General features: G+C 62.3%; 1 protein-coding gene across 2 annotated transcripts; it reads left to right on the top strand.

The window, feature by feature from the left end:
• The first annotated feature begins 4013 nt into the window (after positions 1 to 4013).
• Positions 4014 to 15104, top strand: SESN2 (sestrin 2). 2 transcript variants are annotated; one of them, XM_030038145.2, is made up of 10 exons: positions 4014 to 4231; positions 9509 to 9574; positions 10489 to 10686; positions 11068 to 11250; positions 11636 to 11845; positions 12291 to 12441; positions 12613 to 12728; positions 13018 to 13208; positions 13429 to 13573; positions 13662 to 15104. In XM_030038145.2, the coding sequence occupies exons 1-10, from the start codon at positions 4154 to 4156 to the stop codon at positions 13746 to 13748; spliced, it is 1425 nt and encodes a 474-aa protein (XP_029894005.1). In that variant the 5' UTR covers positions 4014 to 4153; the 3' UTR covers positions 13749 to 15104. The 2 variants fall into 2 exon arrangements, with proteins under 2 accessions (XP_029894005.1, XP_029894006.1); XM_030038146.2 differs by lacking the exons at positions 4014 to 4231; positions 9509 to 9574 and adding an exon at positions 10111 to 10322.
• Positions 15105 to 15627: the final 523 nt, after the last annotated feature.

Here is a 15627-nt window from a genome sequence, read left to right on the forward strand (position 1 = left end):
TTTTTTAAGTAATTGCTTGAATAAATATCTCCATTCGAAACTTGCAGGCCCCCTGGCAAGGATTTGAAACTTTAGTAGGCAAATGAATATAAACTCTTTTGCAGCCTGGCAGCGTGTACCCGCAGCAGAAGTAAACCCGCAGCAGAAATAAACTGACTTAACCAGCCGGTAATTACCCACAACACGCTCCCTTCCATTCCTCCCTAATTGCTGGGGCTTTCTGGGAGCGCTGGCTGAGGCAGCACGCCCTGGGGGCAACAGGCTTTAAAATTGTCTTTTAAACCAAAACCACTAAGGATCTTAAAATCCTTTAAAGCCTTAGTGACTTGTGTTCTGTAGCTGAGCCAGGAGAGGTAAGCACAAGCCTTGTTCTGGAGATGAGGGATGCAAAGGCAGGAGGATGAGCTGGGTAGAGAAGTGAAACAAGCTGGCCAAGGAGGGTGGGCTCCTCGCAAAGCCCGTGGAGAGCACGGAGGGTGCTTCAGAGGCAATTGGGAGCCCTGCGGAAAGCAAGCGGGGTTTTAGGGGTGGGAAACGTTCAGCATTGCCTACTGATCTCAGTCATTTGCTAAGGGGGGAAAACTGGCCCAGGCAATGAGACCTGCTCCGTTGGGATGGAGCTTTTCCCTTTTTCATGAGATTTCCATGAAGAAAACTTGGCTGCCCTTTGCCTTCTTCCAAAGGAAATCTCTAGAGGTCCGGGAGTCCAAAGGTGTTTTGGCTGTAACCGCCGTCCTTACCGGTGCCAGACCAGCCATCCGCAGTATCCAGTCCCTGCTCCTGGAGCAGGGGGATAGCGGCTCCTTCCCAGAGGCTCCGGAGCAATGAGGATCACTCACCAGTACAAACCAGTACAAACCATTGTTTCTAATGTGTTTACGCTGCGGAAGCCACATCCATCTGCCTGCAGGGCAGAAACCCTGATGGAGCGAGGTGCTGAGCGTTTGCTGGCCCAGGAGGAGCTGCAGTGCTGAGGACCACGCTGGGGGTCACCTTCCCTCCGTGGCTCCAAACGATGCAGCTGCGGAGGAATTCCCTTCTCCACCCCAGAAATCGTCTGGGCTTCCTTCTTCCAGCCCACCAAGGCCAGATGCCGGTGGGTTTTCCCACAGGAGGCTGTTAGTGGGGAGGTGCGGGGTGACCGGCCATGGTGGCAATCCAGCTCCCCAGTCTTTGGACAGAAGTGGAGCACGTAAGGAAAGGAAACACTTGAACAATGGTGCACGTCTTATCTGCTCCAGGTACCCCAGGAGCTCCTTGCAGAGAGTCCCTGTATGGTCTCTGCTGCTTCCCTCTGCTTGTCCTCGGGGTCTGGGCTGGGCTGGTGAAGTACCAAAAGGCCGGACAAGGCAACGGCTGTCCCCAGCCAACCTTGCTATTTGCTCTAAGGTGACTTTAGCAATCGGCCTTGCCTTCCTGTTTAGCTTTCTTGCAGCACACTGTTAAACTAAAGCAACAAACTTGTACAGTCAGCATCTTGATAACTAGGGCACTGTCAATCCCTAAATAATTACTGAGCTGTTGCGTGTTCCCTGTGATTGGTGTTTCTGGGAACAGGGTGTTTGGGTTCAGCTCTTGGGTTCCTCTCTCGAGGAAATTTTGCCTCTCCTTTGCCACCCTTTTCTCAACGATTATCCTAAGGAGCCTAGCTGCAGCACTGCTGTGTGCCCAGGTAAACCCCTGTAAATTAGCCAGCACGGAAAAACCCTCCTACAGTCATATTTCCTTGAAGAATGAGCACTGCTGAGCTCAAATTGGGACAAAACATGAGACCTCAAGCGTTCTTGGGTGAGGCTTGTGGGACAAAAGGACTTGAGATGCTGAAGCTGCTTTGGCACTGCCTGGTATCACCCATTTCTGGCACAAACGGGAAAGTACAAGCCCCTGGCAGCTCAGAGGCGGTGGCAGGTCATCTCCTTTTGCCAGGCTGCTGTCAACGAGGGAAGATGCTGCTGACAGCCTGAGCCGGCTGCTATGTGGGCAGGAGCATTGCAAACAGGCCAGGAAAAGTGCTGAGGCTGCAGGTAACGCGCTGGCTGCCTCTAATCGGCCGGGCTGGGCTGACCCAGGGCTGCGGAGCAGATGGGGGGTTGCGTGCTGCTCCGTATTGCCGAGCGAGTGTACTGCCTGGCTCGGCGACCGCCGGGCCATGCTCAGCTCCTCCCGTCCCTGCTCTGCACGCAGGGGCCGTAGTGCCGGCCAGCTCTGCCGGCTCCAGGGCAAATGTCCTTCTGGCACAGCCCTCGGTGTCTTCTGATGGGATATTTTTATATTAAATATTTGGCAGCATCTCCAGCCCAACTCTCCAGCTGAACCGCTGCCTCAATGCACACCCACAGCCCTGGGGTCGCCAGGTCTCTCTCAGCCTGTCCCCCTCGGGTCCAGAGCTTTCTGGGGAGCAGAAAGGGGAGAACAGAGGCAGCAACCCCCCCTTCTGCTTTGCTTACACCGTGTTGCCTTCACTGCTGCAAAGCAAGAGATGGCTTTTCATCTCCAGGCTGATGTGTTCAGCCAGAACAAACGCAGAGCTCGGGGCTTCAGGTAGCTGCAGCCCCGGTGCTGGCTGGGGACCAGGCGTCACCTTGGCTCTTGCCCCGTGTAAGGCGGCTCTGGGCCTCTCTGCGGGGTGTGACGGGGCCAAAGGAGCAGGTGACAGACCTGGACCAGGGTGACGGGCATCTTTGGCCCCAGGGGAGCGTGGGGCCGGGTGGCCCTCGGAGCAGGTACCACCTGGACCTCGGATCAGATGCCATTAAACCCCCAAATTGTTCCTCTCAAATGACGCAAGTGCAAATACAGAAGCAGACACCTCGGGGTGGCCAGAGCTGCCCAGACCCCACACCCTCAGTTGCAAAACAACCCTAAAAATAGCACAGGGTGTTTGCAGGCTGCCGTGTACTGGAAAGGAGACAAGGATGAGGAGCAGCTGACCAGGGGGCATTTGAACCTCACTCTGTCCTCTCTCCCCGCAGCTGCGAGCGTGCCGTGGCGTGCCGGCCGTCGGCTGTGCCGCCAACACCGTGCTGCCGAGGCGCGCTGACATGTTCGCTTAATTGGCAGGAGCTCAGGACCGGAGCCGGAGGAGGCTGTTGCCAGGCAAAACCCGAGTTGTTTGTGCAGCGACTCCTGTTTGCTGGACTTTGCCATGTGCGGGCTGTCAAGCAGCACCAGATTGTTATCAGCGCTGCTGTCTGGGGCTGTCTGTGGTTGTGGGGTTTTATTTTTTCCTTCTTTCACCTTCTTTTATTGGGTTTGGTGTTTTGTTATTCAAATGGACAGGAGCTGGCGTGGGGCTGGACGCCTTGTAGAGGATGGGAGGGGAAAGCTGCTCTTGGGGCTTTTCTGCACTGGGTTAACCAAACTGCTCCGTGCAAAGCTGGGGGGAGCCTTGGGGTGTTCTGGGGTGGCAGGAGGGGGGGACGCAGCGACTGCTCATGGCCACACAGAGCCACGGGACGGGCTCTGCCCACAAGGTAAGACCAGGACAGCTGTGCCATTTTGAACAAACACCACCGCCCGCAAACGCACGCAGGCTCCCCGCGTGCCTTTTCCACCAGGTTTCTTTTCCCTTTGGCCCCGGGAGACATTTTCCGTGACTCCCTGTGTCAAAAGGTGGGGAAAGCGCCGCAGCCGGGCTGGGCAGAGGGAACCTCTCCTTCCCCTCGGAGCAGGGAGGGTGGGTGGAGTGTGAGACACCCCCTCCCCACGCTCCCATGCCCGCCCACGGGGACGGGGACGGGGGGGGGGGCTCACGCTGCTGCCAGCCCGGGGGTCCCACCACGGTTCGCAGGATTCGCACCCGGCGGCCTCAACCCGCGGCCACCCCAGGAACGGGCGGCGAACTACAACCCCCAGCATGCCCCGCGCCGCCTCGCCCTATTGGCCGACGGTCCCGCGTTGGCCACTCCCTCTCTTTACCATTGGTCGAGACGCCGAGAGGGGGCGGAGCTACCGCCCTTACCTCTCCCGCCCACCGCCGCGCTATGAAAGCGGGCGCGGAGCGCGGCGGCGGGTTGGAAAGAACCGGGGAAGGTTCTAGAGCCCGGGGGGTGTCCGGGGACCCCCCCACCCCGCCCGGGGCCGTTCTAGAGCCTAGGGGAGGGGGGGGGGTTATCCCGGAGCCATGCCCACCGCCTAAGCCCCCCGCGCTGCCATGCTGCTGGCCGGTTCGCCGTGCCGCCCCGCGGGACCGGAGGAGTACCGGGGCTGCGGGGCCCGGCGGGGCGGCGAGGTAAGGGCTCGGCTCGGTGCTCGCCTGCCCGGGGCGGTCCCGTTTTGCATCGCCCGCTGCTTCTCCCCGGGATGGGACGGGGTGCTGTCACCGTGCAGGGTGCCCGGGGGGTCCCTCCGGGAGGGGCTGGAGGTGTCCCCGTCCCCCCCCCTCGCCTTGGTGGGTAGCAGGGAGGGGAGAAGCTGGGCTGCAAAAATAACCCTGGTTTGCTTTGCAGCGAGCTTAAAAATAAGGGCGCTGGGGTGCCGGAGCAGGCTAGGGTGCTGGAAGCCCACCCAGGGCTCTCGGGGATGGGGTGGCCCTGTCCTGGCAAGGGGACGTTGGGGTGGCTGGATGGGGAGGTCGCAGGGTCTCCCGAATCCTCCAGGAGCCGCGATGTGCGCGGGAGCCGGGCAGAGGTCCTGCCTGCAGGTATAGGCCAGGAGCAGAAGGGAAACCGAGGCAGGGGCTGGCGATGGGACGTGCCCACTGGGATAGGTGGTGCGGGCTGGCAGGAGGCTGGGGGGTTCTGGGGGCTCCATCCAGTCATTCAGCTCATGCTGCCGTTCCCGGGCTGGGCATGGGATCTCTCTGTTGTCCCCGTTAACCCAGAGGTCTGCGAAACCTCTTACATTTCCCAGGGCTTTTGCATTTGGAGTCCAGTCTGCAAGACTGGAGTCCTGAGGTGTCCGTGGAGCTTTGCAGGATCTCCCTGTCCTTTCCAGGCAATCGGACCGGTCTGCAACTTGCTGAGTTTCCTGAAAAGTTGGGAATTGTGTCTATTTGTAAGACTTATTTTCCCCTCCGAAAAAAACATTTGCAGTTTTCCCTCTTGCTCCCACATTCCCCTTCCCTCCGGCTTCCCCAGGGACAGCGGGATTGCTCTGCAGCTCAGGGCTTTGCTCGCGGGGAGTCGGTGGCTCCCCAAATAGCTGTGCCACCTCGGCGTAGCTGCAGGGATGGTTACTCCTGACATGGGCTGGAAGCTGGAAATCCCGGGACAGTGGGTGGGAAGGACCCCAGACAGCAGTGCTGCCAGGGAGCTCCCTCCGGTACTTGTCCCGGCGTGAGCTGAAGCCTGAAATCGGTGCTTTGGAGCAGGCTGGGGGGAGGCCAGCGATGGTGGGGATGTCTTAGACCTTGGCCGCTGACATCTAACAGGTACCACTGAAACTCCGTGGGCTGGGACGTTCGCACCCGCCGTGCAAGCGCCTCGGTTTTGTTCCTGTGTGCTGTGGCAGTGAGGTTTGCACCGCCGCAGGGCTGTCTGTTCAGCGGCAGCTCCGCTCTTCTCCGTGAAACCTCTTCGGGTTTTCAGGACGAGGTAGGGTGGGATTTGGGGATCCCGTCACCCTCCTCGCTGGAGCGTGGTGGCAGCTGGGTTTAGCTTTCCAGGAGCGGGTCTGGCTGGGGGTGTGGCGGGGGCAGCTCATGCCAAGGGGGTTGTACTCGCACGTTGGCTCCGTGCGTCAGTGGGGCCGAGCCCCGGCGCTGGTCTCGCCACCCAGTATGGCCCAGGGACAGCCTCCTGCCCGGTTTTTGGCAGGAGCGCGGTTACGAGGGGCAAACCTGCTCTGCCGGGTGGCTGCAATGGTGTTTGTTTAACCTCGCCTTATCGGGACTCACTTTCCAACACCTGACTAAGCACTGGGCATACCCGTTCTGCTCCCAGGGGATTAACTTCTTCCCCCAGTGTCTCCGTTGAGACCCTCCGCCTGCTCTGTGCCGGCTGGAGCCTGGGAGCAGGTTGTGCGGGTGGCACGGGTCAGAGCATCGCCTCCGTGCCTCAGTTTCCCCATCAGCGGAAGCAGGAGGTGATACCCTACCCGGTGGCGGCGCGCCGAGGGTTAACTGCAGTGCCCCTGAGCATTGCTTAATGCAGCAAAACATAACGAGCCTCTACGTAGGGATGATTAAAATGCACCTTCAAAGGTCACCCTGAGCTGTCACCGAAAAGCAGCGGGGCGGGCTGGGCTCCCCGGCTGCTCGCTGCCTTTGGGGTTGGAAGTCCTGCCGCCTGCGTCCCATGGATTTGCCTGCCGGGGTTCTCTCTGTTGCCGTCCCCTTCCAGGGAGCCTCTTGGAGCACCAAAGCAGCTCTTTCTCCCCAAACTGTGAGTCAGCGCGGAGCCAGCTCAGCACCTGGAGCAGCCATGGCACGAGCCATGACATGGCTGTCACCCCCATGTCGCTTCCGTGGTGACTCAGGGCAGGAGCACCCCGCGTGCTCAGAGCGGTCGGAGCCGGTGGATGGATGTGGGCACCGCTCGCTTCGCCAAGGTGGCTGCAGCCCGGTGCTGGCGAGAGCCCACGGCGTGCCGTGACCCGCTGCCCGGCACGTTGGGGAGCACGTGGCCGCGCTGACAGCTGCTGCGTGGTCACCTCGTGCCATCCCACCCACACCCCTTCCCCGCTCCGGAGAGGGTGCCAGGCTGTACCCGCTGCCTCGGGACTGATTTGGAGCCAGCTGGCAGGAGAAGGCACCCGCCGTCACCTGGGCTATGCCCGGCTCCAGCTTTCGAGTATCTCTCCCGGCGAAGCTGGGCGGCAGCCCCGGCGCTCGTCCGTGGAAAAGACCCCTGGGAGAAGCGGCTCCCTGCCCCGTTGCTCCACGGCCGGAGAGCGGGACGTGCCGTCCTGCCGTCGGCACCCCTGCCCCGGGATATGTCCCACGTCCCGTCTCCCGCAGGTGAATCCCGGCAGCGGGAACCTCACTGCCACCTCCTCGCAGCCTCTTCTGCCCGGTTGCAGGAGGCCGGGAGCGTGGCACCGGGTGTGATGGCGGACGTTGAGCATGGGGGGAGAGAGCAGGTTTGGGGGGGCAGAGCTGCCCTTTGAGCTTCCCCGTCGTTAACGGGCTGGAAAGTGCGTGTCCGATCGTGCCGTTGGTTTTGGAAGGTGCCGCTGGGTGCTGTGCTTGCTCTTTTTCTGCATTGATGCTGTGGGTGCGGGGATAGCCGTGCCCTGCCCACCCCGGGGGAGCCTTTGACAGCCGTGGGTGGAGGCAGGTAATGTGGGGAAGGGAGTCGGTGGGAATTGCCTTGGTGCAATGTGGCTGATGGGATTGGGGGAATATTTGCCTGGCTGAGCTGCGGGAGGGAGAAGCGCAGTAAAATGTGGGTCATGCCTTTGCCCACCCCCTTCCCCCCCAGGACAGCAAGAGCCGCGGGGTCCTGCGGGAGCAGCAGCCTTGCAGATGATCCCGAGTGCAGCTCCTGCTTCGGTTCAGTTCACCCAGTAACTGGGGTGCTGCGGGAGCAAGGCTGTCCGCTTCCAGTCGTGGAGGGTGTGCGAGCAGCCGCTGGGACGGGGTGCCCGGCTTCCTCCGTGTCCCCAGCAGCGCGAGCCGGGGGGGTCACCGGTGGCCATCGCCTGCCCTGCGCGTCCCTCCCTGCTGCGTCTCTCCTTGCACCCAGAGCAAAGCGGGGTGCAGGTCTCTGCCGGCCGAGGCGTCCCTCCGGATGGGCCGCGGGACCTTTGCCGTGTCCGACACCACGGGCATGGCTGCTGGTGCCTCCGGTTCTCCGTGACACCGCTGCTCCCCGCTGGGTTTGCACGGGGGACGTGTGCCGTGGGACGGAACAGGGTGGTCCCGGGCATCCCGAGGGGGGCTCAGACCCTGCCAGCTCCCTGAGTGGGCAGATCCTGACCCCAGGCTTGCATCCTGCCTGCACGGTTGGTGCTGGGCTCCCATTCAAAAGTCCCAGCAGAGGTGACCGAGCGCAGCCTGTGCTCGGGGACAGGTCCCAACCTCACGGTGCCACCCTGGCTCCTGCTGGCAGAGGGACCCGGGGAATTTCTGCTGGGAACGGGAAAAGGAGGCTGGTGTTTCCCCACCCGGAGCGGGGGCCCTGAGCACCTCCTCTGCGGTGGGCAATGGGTGCCACCGCCAGCACTTGTATCCGGAGCGTGGGTTGGAGGAAGCAATGCTGTGGGCGTTCGCCTGCTGGATGCCCTTTCTGCTACCGCTGCCCCATCTCGGTCCTTATTTCACGTAAGCGCCGTGTCCTCCCTGTATTTGGGGGGACCGTGCACCAGCCCCCTTTCCCCCTCGCCTCCTTCCCAGGGCTGGGAGCGCTTGAACCCTTTTCCACTCTTTTCTTCCAGCCCCAAACCAGGTTCTGGTTTCTCTGGAGGTGTTTTAGGGGGATTATTTTAGCTCTCGGTGCTGGGTGTTGCGTCCCTCCCCCGTCTGCGGTTGGTACCTGTGGGTGCTGCTGTGATGCAGGCAGAGAAATTTCCCCTGCGCCGTTGCAAACTTGCAAGCTGGTGGGATGCCGCGGTGCAAAACTGGGACGGGGGAGGATTCAGGCTCTGCTGCATCCCTGTGTTTCAGCTCCGGGGCTGGCTGGGGGGGGGGGGGGGGGCCATGGACACCGAGCCACCCCTGCAGCAGGAGGGCTGGGGGGGGTCCTGGTCCCCTTGTGTTCTAGTTGGGGGGGTCCTGCTTGCGGCATCCCCATCCCTGCCCCTGGGTGCAGCCGGCCCCCACGCGCCAGCAGAGAGGAGAAGAAGATCTGCTGGGAGAAAATATAGCATGGAAACACTTGTTCTTCCCTGGGGAGCTGGGGGGGGGCAGAGATGGAGCATGGGGGGGTCAGAAAGGGTCCGAACCCTGTGCTTGGAGCGTGGAGAGCAGCAGCTGCCCTGTAACCAGGTGGTTCGTTTCAGTTTTAACTACGTTAACAGATTTGGGGGGAAAAAAAAAAAAAAAAAAGCCGGTGGAGATGTTTATCGGCATTTTGTGCCTGGGGAGTGTTAGCGGGAACCCCGGGTGCCGTGTTTATGCTGGTGATTGCAAGCCGCAGTGCCCGGCTGCAGCCGGGCCATGGCCAGAGCCGTGCTGCTTCGGGACCCGCCGCCGTCCTGCGGGACCCCCCCGGGCTCCGGTTTTCCCCTGTGTTTTCCCATAGAGGTGGTAAACCAAGACCCAGCTCCGTTTTTCCCCTGCGTTTTCCCATGGAGGTGGTAAACCAAGACCCAGGTGCCCGGAGGTGTCTCCGTTCTCCCGGCCCACGATTCCACAGCTCCGGTGTCCTGGCACCGTCCCGGCGTGTCACACCTCCCGGGGGTGCAGAGCAACACCCCTGCCCGATTTCATCAGGCTCTGCCCAGCCTGACGCAAGGGTGCGGGGGCGATGGCCGCGCGTCCCCGTGGCCCGTGTGGGGTGACTGCCTGAGTCACCCTTTCCGGTGCCGCCGTACTCGTCCCGCCACCGCCGGTTGCTCGTCCCGGGGACGCTCGGTGGCTCCCGGCTACGCCGGTGCCGGGCTAAGGCTGCTGCTCTTTCCTTCCTAGGACACAGGGGTCAAGGTATCCCAGCAGCTGGGGAAGGGTCCCAGCGCCTTCATCCCCCTGGGAGAGGTAAGGGTGGTGGGGATGGTCTTGGGTGGGTGCGTCCCTCCCTGCTGGGGGGCTTCTCCACCCCTCCCTGCCCTGGGTGGGGGGGACAGGGGGCTGTTAAGGACGGGTTCTCATCCCCCCCACCTCCAGTTGCTAATGCCCAGTTGGGGTAGGGCTGGGATGGGGAAGGGTCACCCAGCTGGGGGGTATCCCTGTGGCAGTGGGGGGGGTGTGTGTCTTGTTTTAGAGGATGGGGGGAGCAGTTGTGTTGTTTCACCCCGGTGTTTTCCTGCCCCGAGTCCCTGCCTGTGCCTCAGTTTCCCCACTCATCCGAACGCGGCTGTCTTTCCCCTGTGCTGCAAAGGTAGCCCACCTCCTGCCCTGCCCACCCCACCCCAAAAACCGTGCCCAGAAATCCCCAGGACTCCCCATGCCGGAGCACCCACAGCCCTATCTCGGCACCCAGCGTCGGTGTCCCAGATGGTTCCTCCTTCAGCAGAGATAGTGACGTGGTTTTGTCACCGCGGTGGGGGTGGAGAGGCTGGGGGGGGGGGGCAGCTGAGCCCCATCTCCTCCCCGCTGCACACCAGCGCCCAAATAAACAACCCAACGCCGCGGACTGAGCCGGTCGGGCTGTGCGGGGTCCGGCATGGAGACCCCCCATCACACCCAGCCCCCCGGGACTGGGAGGGAGGAGATGGGCAGTGGGGGCTGCCGGCGGTGTCCGTACCGGGCGGCACGGAGGAGGCTGGGCACCACCTCCGACGGGGTGAGCATCTGATGGGGTGGGATGGGTGCTCTGGGGTGGGATGGGTGCCCCTGGATGCCTGGGTCCTGCTAGCCACTGATGCTTGATGGAGGGGTCTCCCTCTAGGTTAGGGGGGCTGTTGGGAAGAGCAGGGGGCTTCACCACCTTCCTCTCCCCACCCCGGCAGATCCTGCAGGAAGGTGTGGAGAGCAGCTTACGCCAGCTCCTCATCGAAGCCTTCGTCTCGGCGGGCAGGGTGGACAACATCACCATGGTCATGGGGCTGCACCCCCAGTATCTCAGCAGCTTCTGGAAGACCCAGTACCTCCTGCTGCGCATGGACGGGCCCCTGCCCTACCACAAGCGCCATTACATCGCCATCATGGTGAGGATGGGGGTCCCATGGGGTTACGTGTGGTCCCAGCACCTCTGCGGGGTTTTTGCCTGGAGGCGGGAAGGTATTTGGGACCCCAGAGATGCCCCCCCCCCTCCCCAATCTGTGGTCCCAGAGGCTTGGAAGCCCCTTTGGGGTTGGTCCTGTGGTGCCCACCCAGGGTACCCCAGCACCCCCCTCCCCTCCAGAGCCCCTGAGGACCGGCATTGATGGGAGGGGGTGGGCAGAGACCCCTGTCTGGACTCTTATCCCCAGGGAAAACCCTCCAGGAGCGGTGGCGGCTCCCTGCCTTGGCTTCTCCAAGGGCTTGTAGGAGGGTTGTGGGGGGTCCCTGGCCGGTGCCGGGGGCTGAGTGCCCGGCTCTCCCCGCAGGCAGCAGCCCGGCACCAGTGCTCCTATCTGGTGGGTTTGCACATGGAGGAGTTCCTGCGGGTGGGGGGCAACCCGGCGTGGCTGCAGGGCCTGCACTGTGCCCCCCAAAAACTCAGGAACCTCAACGAGATCAACAAACTGCTGGCGCACCGACCCTGGCTCATCACCAAGGAGCACATCAAGGTGAGAGCTGATGCTGCCGGCACAGATCCCCCCCCCAAAACCACACTTGATTTGGGGGGCTTGACCCCAGAGACCCCATCCCTGCTTGCTCAAGCCCCCCACCCCCAGGTTTAACCCTTTCAGGGCTGAGGGAGCCTCTGAGTCAGAGGGCAGGGTCTGCTCTGCTCCCAATGGATGGGGAAGGGATGGGGAAGGGGTGACTTGTCCCCCCACGGCTGGGGACTGTCCTGCCGTGACAGCAGCTAGCTTATGGGGGAGGCACATCCCAAACACCCTCCTGTCTCCCTGCCCTTGGCTTACCCTGGCTCTGGGGTGCTGTGGGGGGGTACGGCGCAGCGAGCAGAGGGGCTGGGGGGGTGTCTTTCCAACCCCGTGTGCTTTGCAGGCTCTGCTGAAAACGGGGGAGAACAGTTGGTCGCTGGCGGAGCTGGTGCAGGCCCTGGTGCTCCTCACCCACTACCACTCGCTCGCCTCCTTCGTCTTCGGCTGCGGCATCAACCCCGAGGAGGACCAGGATGGGGGGCACGGCTGCTGGCCCCCCTCACCCCACAGCGACAGCAGCCCTGCCTCTGATGATAGCATGGGGGGCTCTGGGGTAAGGGGAGGGGGGCTTTGCCTTGCAGATGTGGGGATGTGGGGTGGGAACGGAGGGCACGGTGGGGTGCTGGACTGCTTTATGGTGCTTCCCCAAGGAATTGCCCCAAGGCCTTTTATTGGGAACAGCAGATGCTTTAGGGCTGCACAGTAGCATCCTCCGCGCAGTAGCATCCTCCGCGCAGTAGCATCCTCCGCGCAGTAGCATCCTCCGCGCAGTAGCATCCTCCGCAGGGCTTCCCCCTCCTCCCGGTCCCCAGGATGAGGCACGGAGGCAGCTGGGGGCCGGGTAGGACAATCCCAGAGGCAAATGCTCTTTAGAGCAGCCCTGGGGCTGCTCCAAGTGACAGCAGAGCTGAGAGCGGCCCCATGCTGCTCTGGGCTTGCAACCCTCCGCAACCTTGCTCAACCTGGGGCAGCATTGACTCTGCCCTCTGCTTCGCCAGGGCAAAGATGCCATGCAGGAGGTGGAGGTGCTGATGGAGAGGATGAAGCTGCTGCAGGAAAGCCAGCTGGAGGAGGAGGGGGTCACGCAGGAGGAGATGGCGACCCGCTTTGAGCTGGAGAAAACGGAGAGTTTGCTGGTCACTCCCTCGGGTGAGGAGGTGCAGGGGTGCAGCTGGCTGAGGACGGGGTCCCCATGGGTCGGGGGGGGTGAAGGAGCCAGCGTCTGCCCAGGGAGGAGCAGGATCAGGCCCCCAGCTGCAGGGCTGGCTCTGTTTGGGATCATACCGCGTCGCTCACAGCCGCCGCGGTGGTGCCTTGTAGATATTGCGGATCACTCCCTGCAGTCCAACGTCCTCTGCTTCGTGGAGGACCCCGAGTTCAGCTACAAGGACTTCACGCGGAGGGGTGAGCAGGCACCCCCCACTTTCCATGCCCAGGTGGGTGCTTGCGGTCCCGCACCGGCCGGAGGGGAAGGGTTGGCAGGTCCTGCTTGTCGTGATGGGGGGAGCAGTGGGGCTCTTTCCAGGGTCTTGGCATTGCACAGGCAGCGTGGGTGCAGAGGGTGAAGGGCTTGGACCAGGCTAGAGCTGCCTGAGCAGTGCAACCAGATGCTAATAGTTGGGGGCGGGGGGACACCCCAGCTTATGTCCCTGCCTTTGAAGATGTCCTGGTTTCAGCTCGGATAGAGTGCATCAAGCCCCTACCCCAGCATCTTTTCTCCGGCAGGATTACACCTGGGAGGACCACGGCTACTCGCTGATCAACCGCCTCTACCCCGACGTGGGGCAACTCCTGGACGAGAAATTCCAGGTCGTCTACAACCTGACGTACAACACCATCGCCATGCACTGCGGCGTGGACACGTCCATGCTGCGCAGAGCCATCTGGAACTACGTCCACTGCGTCTTCGGCATCCGGTACGTCCCCGAGCTGTGGCCGGAGCCTGTTCTCCACCCTGGGTAGAGCCCACGAGCGGGTCCGGCCCGGGAGCCTGTGATTTGGTCTTGGTGAGACTGTAGCTGCTGCTAAGGCAAAGTGATGCTGTTGGAGGGCTCAGCTTAGGTCCAGAAAGAGCCTGGGGTGTGCGAATGGGCAGGGGTTAAGCCTGAGGGTAACGCACTCTCCTCTCTCCCCCAGCTACGACGACTATGACTACGGCGAGGTGAACCAGCTCCTGGAGCGCAGCTTGAAGGTCTACATCAAGACGGTGGCTTGCTACCCGGAGAAGACGACCAAGCGGATGTATACGCAGTTCTGGAGACACTTCAAGCACTCGGAGAAGGTGCTGCCCCATCCCTTTCCCTCCTGGCAGGGTGTGGGGGGGATGCTGAGCCCCCCCCCCGTGCCCTGACCTCGCTCTCCGTGTGTAGGTTCACATCAACCTGCTCTTGCTGGAGGCTCGGATGCAGGCGGCTCTGCTCTACGCCCTGAGAGCCGTCACCCGCTACATGACCTGACCGGCCTTTGCTCCCTCCTCCTCCTCCTGCCCCAGGTTTGGGGGAAAGGCTGGGGGGAGCTGGTACCCTAAAGACTTTGCTGGAATATTGTCTCCCCCCCGTTAAGGGGGCTGGAGCTGTGGAAGGAAAGAGGGGGCTTCCCTGCCCCTCATCCCAGGAGAGGGGACCCCCAAGAAGCTGTCAGGGCTGGGAAAACACCGGAGTGCTGCCCGGGGCTTGGCAGAGCTGGGGGTGCTCGACTACTCTGTGCCTTTCTCGGGGTGAGCCCGAATGAATCCAAATTGGGGTGCTCGTGGGTGCTGCCTTTACCGTGCAGTGCTGGTGTTACACCTCCGTGCCACCTCCTGGCACCAAGACTGCCGCCCCGGAGGGCTGCCCTCCTGCCAGGGATTACCAGAGGGGGTCGTGGGCTTTGCCGCTGCTTTTTGGGGTCTCATCGTGCTGGAAGACATGCTGCCCTCGAGCACCCTCCCCACCTCTCTGGCTCGCACCCAAGGAACGCGCCGCGGGAGCGGTGGGAAGGATCCGGCCGTCCCGTCGCCCAGCCGGGCAGCCCCCGGTGCCGCTCGTCTCCCAGCTGAGTCCCCCCATGTCGGGGTCCGCGTGGCTGGGGGAGAGACCGCGGCTCCGCAACTCCTCCCTGCCCTGGCCTGGGTGTTTCTGTTGCCTTCGGCGCCTGCTGTGACACGGAGACATCCCCTCCATGGCTGGGGGTGTGCGCGGCCCCTCGCCGCTCCTCTCCGTGGACCCTGGCACGGCCGGACCCCAGCCCAGCGCTCGTATCGGGGCTGGCAGGGCTGCAGCGGGGGTTAAGCTCTGCCTGCCCGAGCCCCTGCAATTTGGAATGTGAAGTGCCTCTTAACCTCGGTCCCAGGGCAGGAGCAAGGTGAGGGTAGGAGTGCCTGCGGGGTGTTTTACACCTTTTTTTTTTTTTGCATCATTTTTCAGCCACTGGCGCGTCTCTGCTGCCTCAACCTTCGTGGTTGAGGTGGGGAGCTGTGTTGGGGCATGGGGCTGCCTGTGGCTGCCCTCCTGCCCGCTGTGAAGGTGATGGGGTGGGACGTGGGGTGGCTGGAGCTTGACCCAAATGTGCCAGAGCATTTCCCAGCGGCGCGGGTCGCCGGGGAGGTGCCTGTTTGGGAGAATCCTGCTCCTGGCTCTGCTGGAGCGTGGGTCCCGGTCCAGCAGCATCGCCTGCCACTCAGCCACTCTTGGTTTGTCTCAGCTGAACCGTAGCTCCAGTTAAGTTATTTCTATATTTTTTTGGGTGTATTTACTCCTGACTGGGCAGGGAATTGCCACTGTGACTTCGCTACAGATCTTGTTTGAAAAAATAAAATTGTTCGGTTGTTTTTTTTTCTTTTTCTGTTTTTCTTTTTCCAAATCTCTCTGCAGGGTAGTGTTGCCAAGCAAGTGGGTGTGAGATGCAGCTTCCCTTTGCCCTTGCTCAGCCCGAGGGACTGATCCTGCATAGCGCAGTATGGGGTGGGGGTGTCCTACTGTTCTGGGGGTGGCTGGAAGCAGTCCTGGGTTGTCCAAGGGGGCAAATGGGGGGCCCATACACTCCCCAGTTGCCTGAGGGGGGTGGGCTTGGCTCTGGTGCACCCTCCTTGCAGTGACCATTCCCAGCCTCTCCTGGGTGTAGCACCCTCCCAGAAAGCCAGGATTTGGGGCACTGACACTCATCCCAATGTGGGTGTCCCATGGGATGCACTGGTCCTGCTGCTGGGATGGAGCTGAGCAGGCTGCAGTGGAGCTGGGAGGGGGGGTGAAGCGGCACTGGGGCCACCCCAGCCCCGCGATGCGGAGCCCAGCACTTATCAGGGTGCAGGCAGGAGCCCCTGGCAGCTGCCGATAAGATCCCCAAGGAGGGCTTGCC

This window comes from Aquila chrysaetos, chromosome 16, assembly GCF_900496995.4.
Source record: "Aquila chrysaetos chrysaetos chromosome 16, bAquChr1.4, whole genome shotgun sequence".
In the NCBI taxonomy this organism is placed as follows: domain Eukaryota; kingdom Metazoa; phylum Chordata; class Aves; order Accipitriformes; family Accipitridae; genus Aquila; species Aquila chrysaetos.

Bases quoted from the DNA above. Each gene is read 5' to 3' on its own strand.
- SESN2 (XM_030038145.2), top strand. From the start codon at position 4,154: ATGCTGCTGGCCGGTTCGCCGTGCCGCCCCGCGGGACCGGAGGAGTAC. The intron at 4,232-9,508 runs GTAAGGGCTCGG...TTTCCTTCCTAG, and splicing joins GGGCCCGGCGGGGCGGCGAG to GACACAGGGGTCAAGGTATC. The intron at 11,251-11,635 runs GTGAGAGCTGAT...TGTGCTTTGCAG, and splicing joins TCACCAAGGAGCACATCAAG to GCTCTGCTGAAAACGGGGGA.